Raw genomic sequence first — 14,650 nt, 5'->3', positions numbered from 1 at the left:
TAGATACTTGCAACTCTATTCATATGGAAATTAATAATTAGTTAGAACTATTATGTAGATGGAAAATGGGGTCCCGCGAAAAATAGGACCCATAGAAAATGGGGATGGGGAGTAATATTCCCCCACGGCAGAGAATAGGGACGGAGATGGAGAACAAATCTAAAAGTAGAGATGGAAAATAGAGAGGCATCCCCTAGCCCGCCCTACCCCATTGACATCCCTAGGGAAGAGGGGAGAGGTTCTATGCCACATGAATTGTCATTGAATCAGTGTGGCTCGTACCTCTCTCTTTCTTTTGGTCCGGCCTCTCCCTTTCTAATTAATAGAGTAAACTTTATTTTTTATTTTTGGGCTGGGCGACCTTAATATAATGGGACTGTTTAGCCCATTTAACAGTCGAATAGGGTCGGGTCTTCTGGCATATTATCTTTCTTTCTGTTTAACAAAGAGACTGCACTCTACATTCTACAATAACCAACAAACAAACATATCCAAGTTTCATCTTTAAATTTTCAGGTAATTTCACCAGCTATTTGTTCTAATTAGATGTCCCTTTATCTTTGTTCAATATTTGTCATGAGTTTTAGTTTAGATCCAAATTTGGTTGCCAGTTATATCCCCAAAGAACTTTCCCAAAGATAACATTTAATAATGATATCACTGTCAATTATAGTTTCTGGCTTCAATTTAGAGTGTTCAACTTCCATATCATGCAAGGATTTCTTTAAGGAGTTTTTTTGAAATTACTTTTCATTTTCTATTATAACAACCATAATTTCTTTCTTAATCATCATCCTAAGTTTATTAATATCCAAAGTTCTTTAGACCAAGAAAAATGCTTTTTTATTTTTCCAAAGCAAAGAGAAAATAAAGATTCATTACATATATACCTTTCATGAGACTAATTCTTTTTGCTCCAAAAGCATATAAGAATCTCTCCATTAATGTATAGTTTATACTAATCACATTAACAAACTCATCCAGAGGATATGGAAGCAAAGAAAATCCCAGAAACGATTCTAAACTCAGGGCAAAAGATGCCATTGATTGGCATGGGAACTGCAGCGATTCCTCTTCCTCCCTTTGAAACTCTCATAACAATCTTCATTGATGCCATTGAGGCTGGCTATAGGCACTTTGACACCGCCGCATTGTATGGCTCCGAGGAGCCTCTAGGCCAAGCTGTGGCGAAAGCGCTACAACTTGGCCTTATAAAGAGCCGCGAAGAATTATTTATCACATCAAAACTATGGTGTACAAAAGCTCACCATGACCTTGTTCTTCCAGCTCTCAAGACTACACTGCAGTAAGTATAGTAATACTAGTGCTATTCCCCTGTTTATGTCTGAAAGTGAATGTGTGATTGTTTTAAATTTTTCAATACACTCAAATTCGTTGTATCTCATTATCTATGGTGAATAAATACCTTTTTTTTAGTAACTCGCCATCTATGCAGACAAACAATTTGATGTGAGAATTGATTTGTTTATGAAATAAAAACTTATAGAGACTAAGTGTTCGACAAAAAATTCTTAGGGATGGGCTGGGCGACCTTAATATAATGGGACTGTTTAGCCCATTTAACAGTCGAATAGGGTCGGGTCTTCTGGCATATTATCTTTCTTTCTGTTTAACAAAGAGACTGCACTCTACATTCTACAATAACCAACAAACAAACATATCCAAGTTTCATCTTTAAATTTTCAGGTAATTTCACCAGCTATTTGTTCTAATTAGATGTCCCTTTATCTTTGTTCAATATTTGTCATGAGTTTTAGTTTAGATCCAAATTTGGTTGCCAGTTATATCCCCAAAGAACTTTCCCAAAGATAACATTTAATAATGATATCACTGTCAATTATAGTTTCTGGCTTCAATTTAGAGTGTTCAACTTCCATATCATGCAAGGATTTCTTTAAGGAGTTTTTTTGAAATTACTTTTCATTTTCTATTATAACAACCATAATTTCTTTCTTAATCATCATCCTAAGTTTATTAATATCCAAAGTTCTTTAGACCAAGAAAAATGCTTTTTTATTTTTCCAAAGCAAAGAGAAAATAAAGATTCATTACATATATACCTTTCATGAGACTAATTCTTTTTGCTCCAAAAGCATATAAGAATCTCTCCATTAATGTATAGTTTATACTAATCACATTAACAAACTCATCCAGAGGATATGGAAGCAAAGAAAATCCCAGAAACGATTCTAAACTCAGGGCAAAAGATGCCATTGATTGGCATGGGAACTGCAGCGATTCCTCTTCCTCCCTTTGAAACTCTCATAACAATCTTCATTGATGCCATTGAGGCTGGCTATAGGCACTTTGACACCGCCGCATTGTATGGCTCCGAGGAGCCTCTAGGCCAAGCTGTGGCGAAAGCGCTACAACTTGGCCTTATAAAGAGCCGCGAAGAATTATTTATCACATCAAAACTATGGTGTACAAAAGCTCACCATGACCTTGTTCTTCCAGCTCTCAAGACTACACTGCAGTAAGTATAGTAATACTAGTGCTATTCCCCTGTTTATGTCTGAAAGTGAATGTGTGATTGTTTTAAATTTTTCAATACACTCAAATTCGTTGTATCTCATTATCTATGGTGAATAAATACCTTTTTTTTAGTAACTCGCCATCTATGCAGACAAACAATTTGATGTGAGAATTGATTTGTTTATGAAATAAAAACTTATAGAGACTAAGTGTTCGACAAAAAATTCTTAGGGATTGATTTGGACTACTACTCCTTATTTGTTTACTAACATAATGATGTATTACACATGTATCTGCATGAAAAACTGCTACTTTAAATTTCTTAAATCCGTGAATCTTTTCTAAACTTTTTATGAAATTGCCATATTTATGTATAGTGCAAGTAGGTAATAGAGAAAACAAAGTAACTAAACTCTCAATTTCTCATAATGCTTGTATATTTTTCTTTAATTTCCTTGTAACTAACTGTTTAGGAAGCTTGGGCTGGAGTATGTAGATCTGTATTTGGTTCATTGGCCAGTAAGGTTGAAACCAGAAGCTGAAGCTGCTGCTGAGTTTAGAAAGGATTATGTGATTCCCTTTGATATAAAAGGAACATGGGAAGCCATGGAAGAGTGTCAAAGGATGGGCTTAGCCAAGTCTATTGGTGTCAGCAACTTTGGCATCAAAAAGATCACCAACCTCTTGGAAAATTCCACTATACCTCCTGCCGTCAATCAGGTAAAACAAATTTAGAAAAATTTTCAAGTATTCTAAGAATGCTGGTATTCGAGTGATTTTAGTCCTTGATCTCAACCATGCATATATTTTATGATTGTGATCAATGGCTAAAACCACTGGAGTAATTTTCATGGAATACTTGAAACTCTTCCAAAAGTTTATTATTACTCGTTCTTTGTGTACTTATTTGCAACTCATCATTTCATCTTTGTAGGATTTTGTCATTATTGTCACACATTATCCTACAGTGATGATGTCATGCACAAAAGTCTTTCTATTAAATTGTGTTTAGGTGGAAATGAACCTGGCGTGGCAGCAGGGGAAACTGAGAGAGTTTTGCAAGCAAAAAGGGATCCATGTTAGTGCATGGTCGCCATTAGGAGCTTACAAAACTACGTGGGGTTCAAATGCAGTCATGGAGAGCCCAATCCTTAAGGAAATAGCCAGCGCAAGACACAACCGTGTCTCAGGTATTATTAATAATAGTTAATACCTTAGTCTTAAAGTAACCTTAATGTAACTATTGCGATCATGATTAAATCTAAAACATGAAAATAAAAGGGTAAACCAAAAGTAAATGTTTGTAGTGCACCATTTCATTATTTTGACCCTGCAATAAAACATAAAACATTACAACTATATGTCATGCCTAAGATAAAGGAAAAAGTTTTGAGAATTGAATTTTTTCAACGAACCTCAATTTGTCCTCTTTTCTTCTTTGTAACTTTTGTTAACTGAAAATAAATAAATACATTAAACTTTATTTTTTTATATTGATTGATTGTTATTTGTTAACTGAATGCAGGTAGCACTGAGATGGATATATGAGAAAGGGGCAAGTGCCATTGTAAAGAGCTTCAACAAGGAGAGGATGAAACAAAACCTTGACATATTTGACTGGGAGCTAAGCCAGGAGGAAACAATGAAATTCACCCAAATTCCACAGCGCAGAGTATGTACTGCGGAAGATTATGTGTCAGAAGATGGGCCTTACAAGTCCTTGGAAGAGCTCTGGGATGGTGACCCTTGAAATAGTTCTCGAGTTGTGTTGAATGTTGGGTGATGTGTGAGACTCAAATCAACTGAGTTTAAGTTTAATAGTAGAAATTAAAAAATAATGTTTGTACTTCTTGGGTTCTTGAGGTCCCCTTTTATGTGGAAAAAAAGTTGTCTATGGATAGCTAAAGTTGCTGAAGATGTGCTAGAGTTGCAAAGAGAGGTCTTATTTGGTAAAAAATACAAGCATTGAGAGAGAAAGAGAAGAGAGAACACTATCTACGTTTTTCACCAGAGCAGCAGACTTTGAGTATTTATTTCTCACTTGTTCACCGTTAGATCGACGTGAAATTTGGACTGCATATTCATCTCATATTGTTCTTCATTTTGAACGATAGAGATTTTGATTGGAAGTCTGTAGTCAGAAAAATCGAGCTCGGACAGAGGCTTTTTTTTGGTAGTGTTTCATCTTCTTATTCTTTGTCTTGTAAACTTTGATGCTTTGAGATGTTTGGCTGGTGGTATGCATGTTTTGTACAATAATTTATGATTCTCTTGTATTCTATTTTTTATTATAGTGAAGCTATTTTCTAGTCTTAGTGACTGCCTGACTGGTGTGTTAGCTTGTCTCTATTTTCTGATTTATGTGATTTTTTTTATTATTGATTATTATGTTGCTGGCATTTATTGTTGTTAATGAATATTGTTATTCCTCTAATTTTTGTTGGTAAAAAATGATGTGTTTTAATAATTACTTTTAGTATATATATCATTTTTCTAACTTCTTAATAATTACTTTTAATATCAAAATTTACAAAGGAATATTCATAAAGTGGTACATATTACATTAAACAAAACAAAAAGTGAATAAGTCTTATTATTCGGTTAAAATACTTGTGATGAAGATTGATCCAATAATTTATCAATGAAGTAATTTGGTATCCTAAATTTTAACGAATTCTATATTTTAATTACTAAATAAATTTTCATATATGTTTATTTTACATATATTATTTTATATATTTTTAATATATATTTATATTTCAACAATATTTTACAAAAAAACTAATTGATTATTTTTTATGTGTAGATAACATAATTGATGTGAATTAGTTAAAGAGCAAGATTTATTTGTTTATTGATTTATTTCTACAATTGGAATTGCGATTGTGCTGAGAAAGGTAAAATATGACCATGTTTTCAGAAAGAAGGAAAGATGAAATATATTTTCTTATTGGCTCCAATGTTTTTCAAGCGGAAAAAATTAGCTTCATATACCAAAGTTCATTTCACGTGCATGGGACAAAATGTTAAAAAAAAGGTTAGGTGATTAATTTTTTTATATTCATTTTGTATTTGAATTAATATTTTAATCTTTTGTTAAAAATATTGGATCCTAATATTTTTTTAAATATTATCTTTTTTGTATGTCTACTGGGCCTAGGCCCAATAGAAACAAAGAAACAATTCAAAATGTTATTATTTGTTATTATTTGCTTGTAAATGCATGACCCAACTGGGAGCGGACTTGCTGAGGGCTACAAAGTCAAGAAGGCAGAAAATGAATATGGGTGATCACTGATCAGACCTGACCGGATAAGAGACATAATGGGTTGAGACTTGAGACTAACTCGACTAACCAATAGAATATGAGTATGATAATGATAGTGATTGATCATATGATTCTGGATTATCGAGTATGAAGCTGAAAGCAGAGGAGACACTGTTGAGTGAAGTAATCCACAATTCCCATTTCACAATGACCGGCCCTCTTCTCCTCAGGCAATTCCTGCTTCATCACCGCCTTCTCTTCCGAAACTTCAACGGTCTCGCCGTCGGAGCGATTCCTCCTCCGCCTCCTCGCCGCCTCTGCTGCTGCTCCACCGTCCCCTCCGATCAGGCCGACGACAACGTTACCAGCACCAGCAGCAACCCTAGTTATGTTTGGAAAGCTAAGGAAGCATCATCATCGATTAGTAGCTTCCAGGATGACCCGGAGTTTCGGAAATGGAAGGACAAAGAAGAAGAGATTCTCAAGGACATTCAGCCAATTGTGTTGCTCACTAAGGACATTCTCCATTCTCGAAGGTAACCTTCTCTTTGCTTTGTCTTGAATGATTCTTGAAATAATCATAATCCCATTGTTTATGGCGTCAGGTACATGGATGGAGAGCAACTGAGTGCGGAGGACGAGAGAGCCGTTGTAGACAATCTCCTTGCTTACCATCCCCGCTCTGAAGATAAGATTGGTTGTGGCCTTGAATCCATCATGGTAATGGAACCCTCCTACTGCTTTGTTTGCTTCTGTTTCCAGATTTCAACTGCGTTGCTTGACGGTTCATAGTGTCCTGGTGTGGGTGAGATTTAACTGTGTGGTAATAAGATATGAGTGGATGATAGTAAAATGATTTCAAAGCCAAATTCTTATTATTACTATTCTTGTTTTACGGGGTTTTCAAGTTATTCTAGACCAAGGATGTTCCAACTATGTGATAGTTCGAGCTGTGGAGTATTCCAATGGTTATTCATTAGGATAGTGTATCTAGGATTAGTTACCTTAAGTTGTTTCTTTAATTTGAGTAGTGCTTATAGACTTATAGTACTTCAGTCATGTATATGCGGAGAAGAATACAGCTTATATAAGTAAAATTCTGCTTCTAAATATGGCTTAGTTTGCACATAATATTCCTAATTTTGTTAGGCAAACTATGTGATACGACTATGGGACAAACTAAGAACTGTCATGTGCTAATTCGTCAAATTATAAGAATAACTAAGAGAAAAAGAAGGTTTTGTAAACATGGTTAAATCATTTGTTCAGGAGATGCATTAAAAATTGGACATGACAATGGTTAATGATAATGGAAAGCCAAACATTTTACTATTTACAAGTTGTCGTTAGTCAACCCAATTATGATTTAGCCCATTTTATTTTAATAAACTTATGCATTAGGGTTTTGGAACTAAGAGGTATAAAAACCTCTAAATTTTGTATCCCCTTTTTTTCTTTTAATTTTCATGAATGAAAATTTTTTTGAGTTTCTTTGAGAAATTTGGGTGTAAACAGGAGAGGCAGAGTGATTCTCTCAACTGTTGCATCAGGAAATCAAATTGAGGTAGAAGAGTCCCTTTCTTTGATTTTCCATTTTATCCTGGGTTCTCCGTTCCGTATCACTATGGTTCTACTGTTGTCTTATTCATTGTTTGATTAAGATTATCAGCCATTAAATAAAAAGTTTCTTGTGTTTGTTGTACCTTCTCTGAAAATGTACCTTACCCCATTGATTTTCATATAAATTTCCTAATTTTATTGAAATATACTTAACCTGACCTGAAAATGTTGAACCCATATATTCTTGTCAATGGCCTGTTGGTTTATTTCCAGAGTAGGCAATGACTGTTGATATGGTTGTTTGATTCACATTATTTTTCTTGTAGGTTGATCGTCATCCTCAATTTCGACAATCAAGGTGTCTTTTTGTTGTAAGAACTGATGGTGGCTGGATTGATTTTTCCTATCAAAAGTGCCTTCGGGAGTATATTAGAGATAAGTACCCAATGCATGCAGAAAGGTTTATTCGAGAACATTTTAGGCGTGGGAGGGAGTGATTGAATCGGTATATAGTGGAGTCTGTGTTTTAATTTTGGTGTCACGGTATGTGATAATATGACTACTTTTTAGTGTCTTTATTATTATTATTCAGTTTTTTCTGCTTATTATTCAACTGCTTGTGCTGGGTGATAAATATGACTGAATGGTATATCAACCTTATTGTTAAAGGAACATCTAAAATGACTGAGTGAACTTTAGTTTGTCCGTGATGCAGAAGCTTGTGGAAGGACTTAGGTCACTGGTTGGCAATTAGGAATGAAATTTTGTTGGTTGACCTCCAATATTGTGTGAAATTTACTTCTGTCATAAGTACTCCCACCTGTGAACCTGTCATTTGTTGTTTTAAAATACATTAAGAATGATTAAAATTAAAATTAAGCCATTATAGATAAAATAATAGTGTGTTGGCAGACTTGTTTGGCTTACCATACTCAAAACAACTCAATTGCTCAAATGATTTGGGCAAGAAGAATGACATTAAAAAACCTTACTCATAAAGACAAGAATGCAAGACTGCAAACACAGCCAAATAAAAAACTCAAACATTCCTACCTTGTCCCACTTTTTTAGGTTTCATTTTTTCTTATTCTTCCTTGTTTATATGTTTAGTGTAAGAGAGTTTAGGGTCCTTCAACATGAATGTCCCCAGTCTGAAAGCACAAACCCTGCAAATTCTCATACGAAACCCAGTATTTCTATTCCTTGACAATGGAGTTATGAAGTAATACATCCATTGAGCTTATCATTTTTGTCATTTTGATTTTTGCTCTTTCATTCATTATTTAATTTCGTTCATCTTTGTTCAATCCTTTGATCCCATTCCACTCCACCAAACCCTTCACCTTCCCGGTATTGAACTGATCTGGCTTCTGGCTTCTCCAGAATGGGAGTCAGCCAAACTTGCTCCAACTTTTAAGAGAAGATGTTGCAGGTTCTTGTCCAGTGCATAAAGCTGCCCCAACCCTCATCTCGAATGTCCCTGGTTGACCATAATCCCCGAAGAAGATTTAACCAATCCAATCCCACTCTCTTGTGAGGATTAGTGGTGACCATCTCGGTTGAATTGGATCAGATCAGTCAATGAATGATTTCATGAGCGAGTGATCGTTCAGTTAAAATAACTCGTATGCAGACTATAAGTTTTTACACCTGAAACATTCCAAATTTAAATTAACTAAGTTTAGTAGTTTTAATGGTTAGTTAGGATTACTTTTTTTTAAATAAGATTAATTAGAAAAAAAAAGCTGCGTTTGAATAGGAAATATAAAAACTACTTTTTCTAATAGAAAATATAGAGTACATATTGCTTGCAATATGTTTTTAATAATGTCAGGGAACTGACTTCTTTTTAAGCTAACATTAGTCCATTTTTTAAAAATTATTTTGGGGAACTGACTTTTTTAAGCTAACAATAGTCAATTTTTTAAAATTGTTTTGCTTATTTTAAATTTTAGATCCTAAATCATAAATTCTCATTATTATAATATCAATAATGACAGGAACTTACATAATAGGCAGTTACAGTGCCAGCAGAGTTTTAACAAGCGTAAGCTACATGTCTTGGATTGGAAACCAGAATCTGAGATTTTGTCAAGTGACAAAGTGAGTAGCTCCCCATTGTTGAGCATCTTGGGGTGCCCATGGCCCCATGTGACGTCAAATTCTTGGTCTAACTTGGCAGCATATGCAACAACCATTATGGAGCCAACAAGAAGAGGAATTAGAAGCAAGTAACAGAGACTAGAAGAAACCATTTCTGCAACTAAAGAAAGCAATAATAGTAATAATTACAAGTGAGTAGCTGTGTTGATATTAGAAAAGGGTGATTAGTGCTTGTGTGTCAACCAGAGAAGGTAATGTTGGTATTTATACGAACCGAATTAGAGATTATGCTAAATGAGGAAAGACGTGCGAAATTGCATAAGCTAAGCCAGACTATAAGTTGGTGAATTTTATGGTGTTTTTGTTGTGTGTCTGAATTATCTAACTTATCTTTTAAAGTAAAAAATAAAATATTTAAAGTAAAAAAAATAAATTATTTAAAATTTATTAAATATTATTTATTTATCTTTTTTAGTAACTTAGGCACAATATTTTTTTTTTTTTTATCAAAGATAGAAGACTCGAACCCGCAACTTCTTAATTGAGTATGGGGAGATTATACCATTTGAGCTATTACTGGTTAGCAACTTAGGCACAATATTAAAGACATTATAGCATTCACTTAAATTGTTATACCTGAAAGCGTTCCATATTTAATAAACTAAGTATTAATTAGGAAAAAAAAAGGCTGCGTTTGAATAGGAAATCTAAAAACTACTTTTTCTAATAGAAAATATTGAGTACATATTGCTTGTATTTTTTTTTAATTACATTTTTTCTCTTAAAGTTGATGAGTTAAGATTTTTTTTTTTTAAATAGAAAAAATTCACCAATAAATATTTATCATCATTCTAAGTTTAGTAAAAAATTTCATTTCTATCTAATTTTACTTTTCACCAAAAAAAGTTGTTCCATTTGTTGTTGATCTTACTCCAGCTGTCTCGGCTGTGCTACCAGAGCTCTTGGGAAAGTCGGAATAGAAGAGCACTCATCTTGGGTGGGCTTACTACTTAGATGCTTTCAGCAGTTATCCACTCCGCACTTGGCTACCCAGCGTTTACCGTGGGCACGATAACTGGCACACCAGAGGTGCGTCTTTCTCGGTCCTCTCGTACTAGGGAAAGGTCCTCTCAATGCTCTAACGCCCACACCGGATATGGACCGAACTGTCTCACGACGTTCTGAACCCAGCTCACATACCGCTTTAATGGGCGAACAGCCCAACCCTTGGAACATACTACAGCCCCAGGTGGCGAAGAGCCGACATCGAGGTGCCAAATCTTCCTGTCGATGTGAGCTCTTGGGGAAGATCAGCCTGTTATCCCTAGAGTAATTTTTATCCGTTGAGCGACGGCCCTTCCACTCGGCACCGTCGGATCACTAAGGCCGACTTTCGTCCCTGCTCGACGGGTGGGTCTTGCAGTCAAGCTCCCTTCTGCCTTTGCACTTTTGTACATCAATGCTACAAATCAAAATGATACACAGAAAGATATTTAGGTATACCCTCTCCATGAGAGTATTTAAAAAATAATGCTTCGAATTGTCTTCTAATAGAGGATTTTGTGACTTATAAGCTAATAGAGAATTTATTTTTTGTAATATCTGCCAAATATTTTTTTTAATGCTAATTCTTTAGCATAAAGAAAAATAAATCCCCCTCAACTATTCGTGTATGTCAAATAAAAAAATAAGACGCTAATTTTGTTAAGTCTTAAGTTGCAGGGAAATATCCAAATACATATCTTATTTTTTTTAATAATCCATATTTGTAGCAATGAAATACTTTTGTTCCTCCCAAAATAAAAAATGATTGATTAGAAATATCTAGGATCCATATTCTCTATAAAGGACCGGAGATGCCTTGCTTACATATCATTGGAAAGTGCATTAACATAAATACAGCAGTAAGAAGAGGTAATACAAAAGTATATAAACTATAAAAACGAGTCAAGGTAGATTGTCCTACACTAGCACTTCCCCTTAATAATTCCACGACAGAAGATCCTATTCTGGGAATAGCTTCGGGTACTCCTGTTACAATTTTGACTGTCCAATAACCAATTTGGTCCCAAGGTAAGGAATAACCAGTTACACCAAAAGATGCGGTCAATACAGCCAAAACAACGCCCGCATACTTAAATACTGTTACTTTATAGCTAGATTTCGTTGTGAAAGACCTATTTTACTGGATATTTCATTGGTAGAGCCAAAGAGTGTGAACTGTACAAGTTAATAATATGAATGAAATCTGGGAAGGGGCTCCGGGTTCGAATCCTACTGAGAGGTCTACTAGAGATCAGAAATTGCTGAAGAAAGAACAAGATGTTTCTTTTGTTCTTTCCGGATCGAAAAGTAAAGAAATGGTTAATATATTCAAGATAATTATGTATTTACAAAATACTGTCTCAATTCATCCTATTGATAAGGTGTCCCAATAACTAATACTAGGATAGGAAGATAAATCAGAAATTGAATTCATTTTAGGACTTACTCTTTTAGAGTAAAAGATGCCATGCCGCCACTCGGACTCGAACCGAGATGCTCTAGCACTGCTTCCTAAGAGCAGCGTGTCTACCAATTTCACCATAGCGGCTTACCCGAAATCATAATAATTTCTGATTTATCCGGGGGTTCCTTAATATTCTTATTTCCTCATCGAGGAAATAAGTTAATTAAGTGGTATATAATTTGCATATGTTTAATCGATCTGCTGATAACAGCCTATGCATTTTGTTATCATTTCCAATTGGATGATCCATTAATCCAACTGACAGAAAATTAATCGGAAAGTAAAGAAATGGTTAATATATTCAAGATAATTATGTATTTACAAAATACTGTCTCAATTTATCATATTTCATCAGATCCGGGATGGGATATGGTTCCGAAGGATGAACTGGACAGTTCCAATAAGATTTCATTCTTGAACAAAAATCCATTTTTTAGTTTATTTCATCTATTCCATGAACAGAACAGGGGGGGATACACGTTACACCACGATTTTGAATCAGAAGAGAGATCTCAAGAAATGGCAGATCTATTCACTCTATCAATAACCGAGCCGGATCTGGTGTATCATAAGGGATTTGCCTTTTCTATTGATTCCTCCGGATTGGATCAAAAACAATTCTTGAGGGGGGTATTCAACTCCAGGGATGAGTCGAAAAATAAATCTTTATTGTTTCTACAGAATATTTGATGGAAGAACAGGAAATCCTTTTGAACAGCCTGTTATAATAGGAAAGCGCGTAGGTGAGATGGAGGTTTGGGCTCTCGAGGGATTTGGTGTTGCTCATATTTTGCAAGAGATGCTTACTTATAAATCTGATCATATTAAAGCTCGTCAAATAGTACTCGCGACTACGATCATTGGACGAACAATACCAAAACCCGCAAACGCTCCAGAATCCTTTCGATTACTCGTTCAAGAACTACGATCTTTAGCTATGGAATTGAATCATTTCCTTGTATCTGAGAAGAACTTCAGGATTCATAGGAAGGTAACAAATATTCCTTTTTGGGTGGTTTACGAGCAGCTGCTCAATCGATTAGTTATGAAATACCATTAACTCTATGTGTGTTATCAATATCTCTACGTGCGATTCGTTGATACAAAAACTTCTCGATGCTATTGCTATGGTCCTTTCCTTGTAGGACAACTTTATAGGAAAATAGGAAAGGGGCAAAATATAAAAGATTCATTATTATTCTCACTTCAAGTCTGATTGAAGAACAAAATCTGATAGTTATATGAGTGAAATCAGACAGCTTCTATAGAAATAGAAATTAGGCACGTCCCGCTCGTTCAGCTCGAAACAATCCAATTAGCTCGCTGGGTGAAAAAACATTAGACATTCCATCTTCTGAAACCAATACTTTTGATGTTATTTGGCATACGATGATCTCAATATGTCTATTATGTATATGCACTCTTTGGGATCGATAAACCCTTTGGATTTTATTAACCAAAGAAATTCGACTTTGGACAATAGTTAGCTCAGTACAAAGAAAGAATCCCCAAAGAATGCCGAAAATTTTGGTTATATGTTCGTTCCAAGCGTCAACCCTCTTCCCTAGGTTAATGGATATTGAATCAATCGAACGAACTTCTAATACCTGTTCCACTTTTGGAAGACCTTGGGTTATATCACCTGATCTCGATTTTTCATATATAAATGTTACTAATATATCTCCTTCAAAAAAGATTTCTCCAAAATGTCCATGAACTGTTGCTCCTGGAGTCGCCAAATAGGTATTAGCCGATCTTATTAATATGGAATCCATTTTAACAATTAAAACTTGTCCCGATTTTAATTTTAGTTCTAGTCCATTTTTTGTTTGAGATAGACATACATTTTCACAAATAAATTGTCCCAGGCTAATTATTGTAATCGTTTTACAACGCGTGTGAAATTTATTTTATGAATAAATTATCATTTGTATTCATAAAAGATACAAACGCTGATAAATATATCCATATAAGAATAAAATGACAGTTGTATCCACAGAAGATAGTTTTCATGTGCCAAGAATACCCTAACGGACTAATTGTGTAACCAACGTCTGGGTACTCTTGGCATACGGAAGCCATCTTCTGTAGTTATAATTGTCGTTTTATTCTTATATGGATACATTTATCAGCATCTGTATTTTTTATGGGTACAAAATTGTAATTTATTCTTTATTTTATTAAACAAGGCTGCATTAGGTTCAGATACTTCAGGTCTTGCCGGCTGTTTAATTCTTAATTATGTAAAATTAGTGGTTATGATTAAGCTCTTGGACTTTTTTGGTGTTGACTGGCAAGTTTGGGTAAAAGAATGGGTTTAAGTTGTTAATGAACCTTATGAGTCCATAGAATAATATAAAAAAAAGAAGTTGAGTTTAGGAAGTGTTATTTGGCTTAGGAAATAATAATAATAATTTAGCAGCAAATTACAAGTTAAAACCACTTGAAAAAAATTTAAATAAAACGAAACAAGTCAAAATCCAAACTTTCAATTTTTTTTCTAAAGTTAGGAGTAAAATTTGAACTCACGATCTTTAAATGAGTATGGAAAGATTATACTATTTAAGCTATAGTTCAATGGTAAAAACATAAAATTTAAACTTTCATTAAACATAGTCAAATATGTTTATCGGATAATTAATTAGATTAATGATTATGATAAATAATACTTTTTAATTTATATTTTTTTTTGGAACTTTTAATTTATATTAAAT

General features: G+C 34.3%; 2 protein-coding genes across 5 annotated transcripts; both read left to right on the top strand.

The window, feature by feature from the left end:
* Positions 387–4,820, top strand: LOC107608031 (methylecgonone reductase-like). Of its 3 annotated transcripts, none has more exons than XM_016309922.2 (5): positions 387–516; positions 985–1,306; positions 2,970–3,216; positions 3,509–3,686; positions 4,022–4,820. In XM_016309922.2, exons 2-5 carry the CDS (start codon positions 990–992, stop codon positions 4,042–4,044), a joined length of 765 nt encoding a protein of 254 aa, XP_016165408.1. In that variant the 5' UTR covers positions 387–516; positions 985–989; the 3' UTR covers positions 4,045–4,820. The 3 variants fall into 3 exon arrangements, with proteins under 3 accessions (XP_016165408.1, XP_016165409.1, XP_016165407.1); XM_016309921.2 differs by lacking the exons at positions 387–516; positions 985–1,306 and adding exons at positions 1,579–1,707; positions 2,176–2,497; XM_016309923.2 differs by lacking the exons at positions 387–516; positions 985–1,306; positions 4,022–4,820 and adding exons at positions 1,578–1,707; positions 2,176–2,497 and having other exon boundaries at positions 3,431–3,631.
* On the top strand, positions 5,754–9,785 carry LOC107609866 (protein DCL, chloroplastic). Of its 2 annotated transcripts, XM_021107343.1 has the most exons (4): positions 5,754–6,300; positions 6,370–6,484; positions 7,651–7,867; positions 9,325–9,785. In XM_021107343.1, the coding sequence occupies exons 1-3, from the start codon at positions 5,912–5,914 to the stop codon at positions 7,819–7,821; spliced, it is 675 nt and encodes a 224-aa protein (XP_020963002.1). In that variant the 5' UTR covers positions 5,754–5,911; the 3' UTR covers positions 7,822–7,867; positions 9,325–9,785. The 2 variants fall into 2 exon arrangements, with proteins under 2 accessions (XP_020963002.1, XP_016167403.1); XM_016311917.2 differs by lacking the exon at positions 9,325–9,785 and having other exon boundaries at positions 7,651–8,564.

The sequence above is a fragment of the Arachis ipaensis genome, chromosome B07 (assembly GCF_000816755.2).
Source record: "Arachis ipaensis cultivar K30076 chromosome B07, Araip1.1, whole genome shotgun sequence".
NCBI classification, from domain to species: domain Eukaryota; kingdom Viridiplantae; phylum Streptophyta; class Magnoliopsida; order Fabales; family Fabaceae; genus Arachis; species Arachis ipaensis.
Note: the sequence above shows the minus strand (reverse complement) of the source record. Positions and strands in the feature narration are given on the sequence as shown.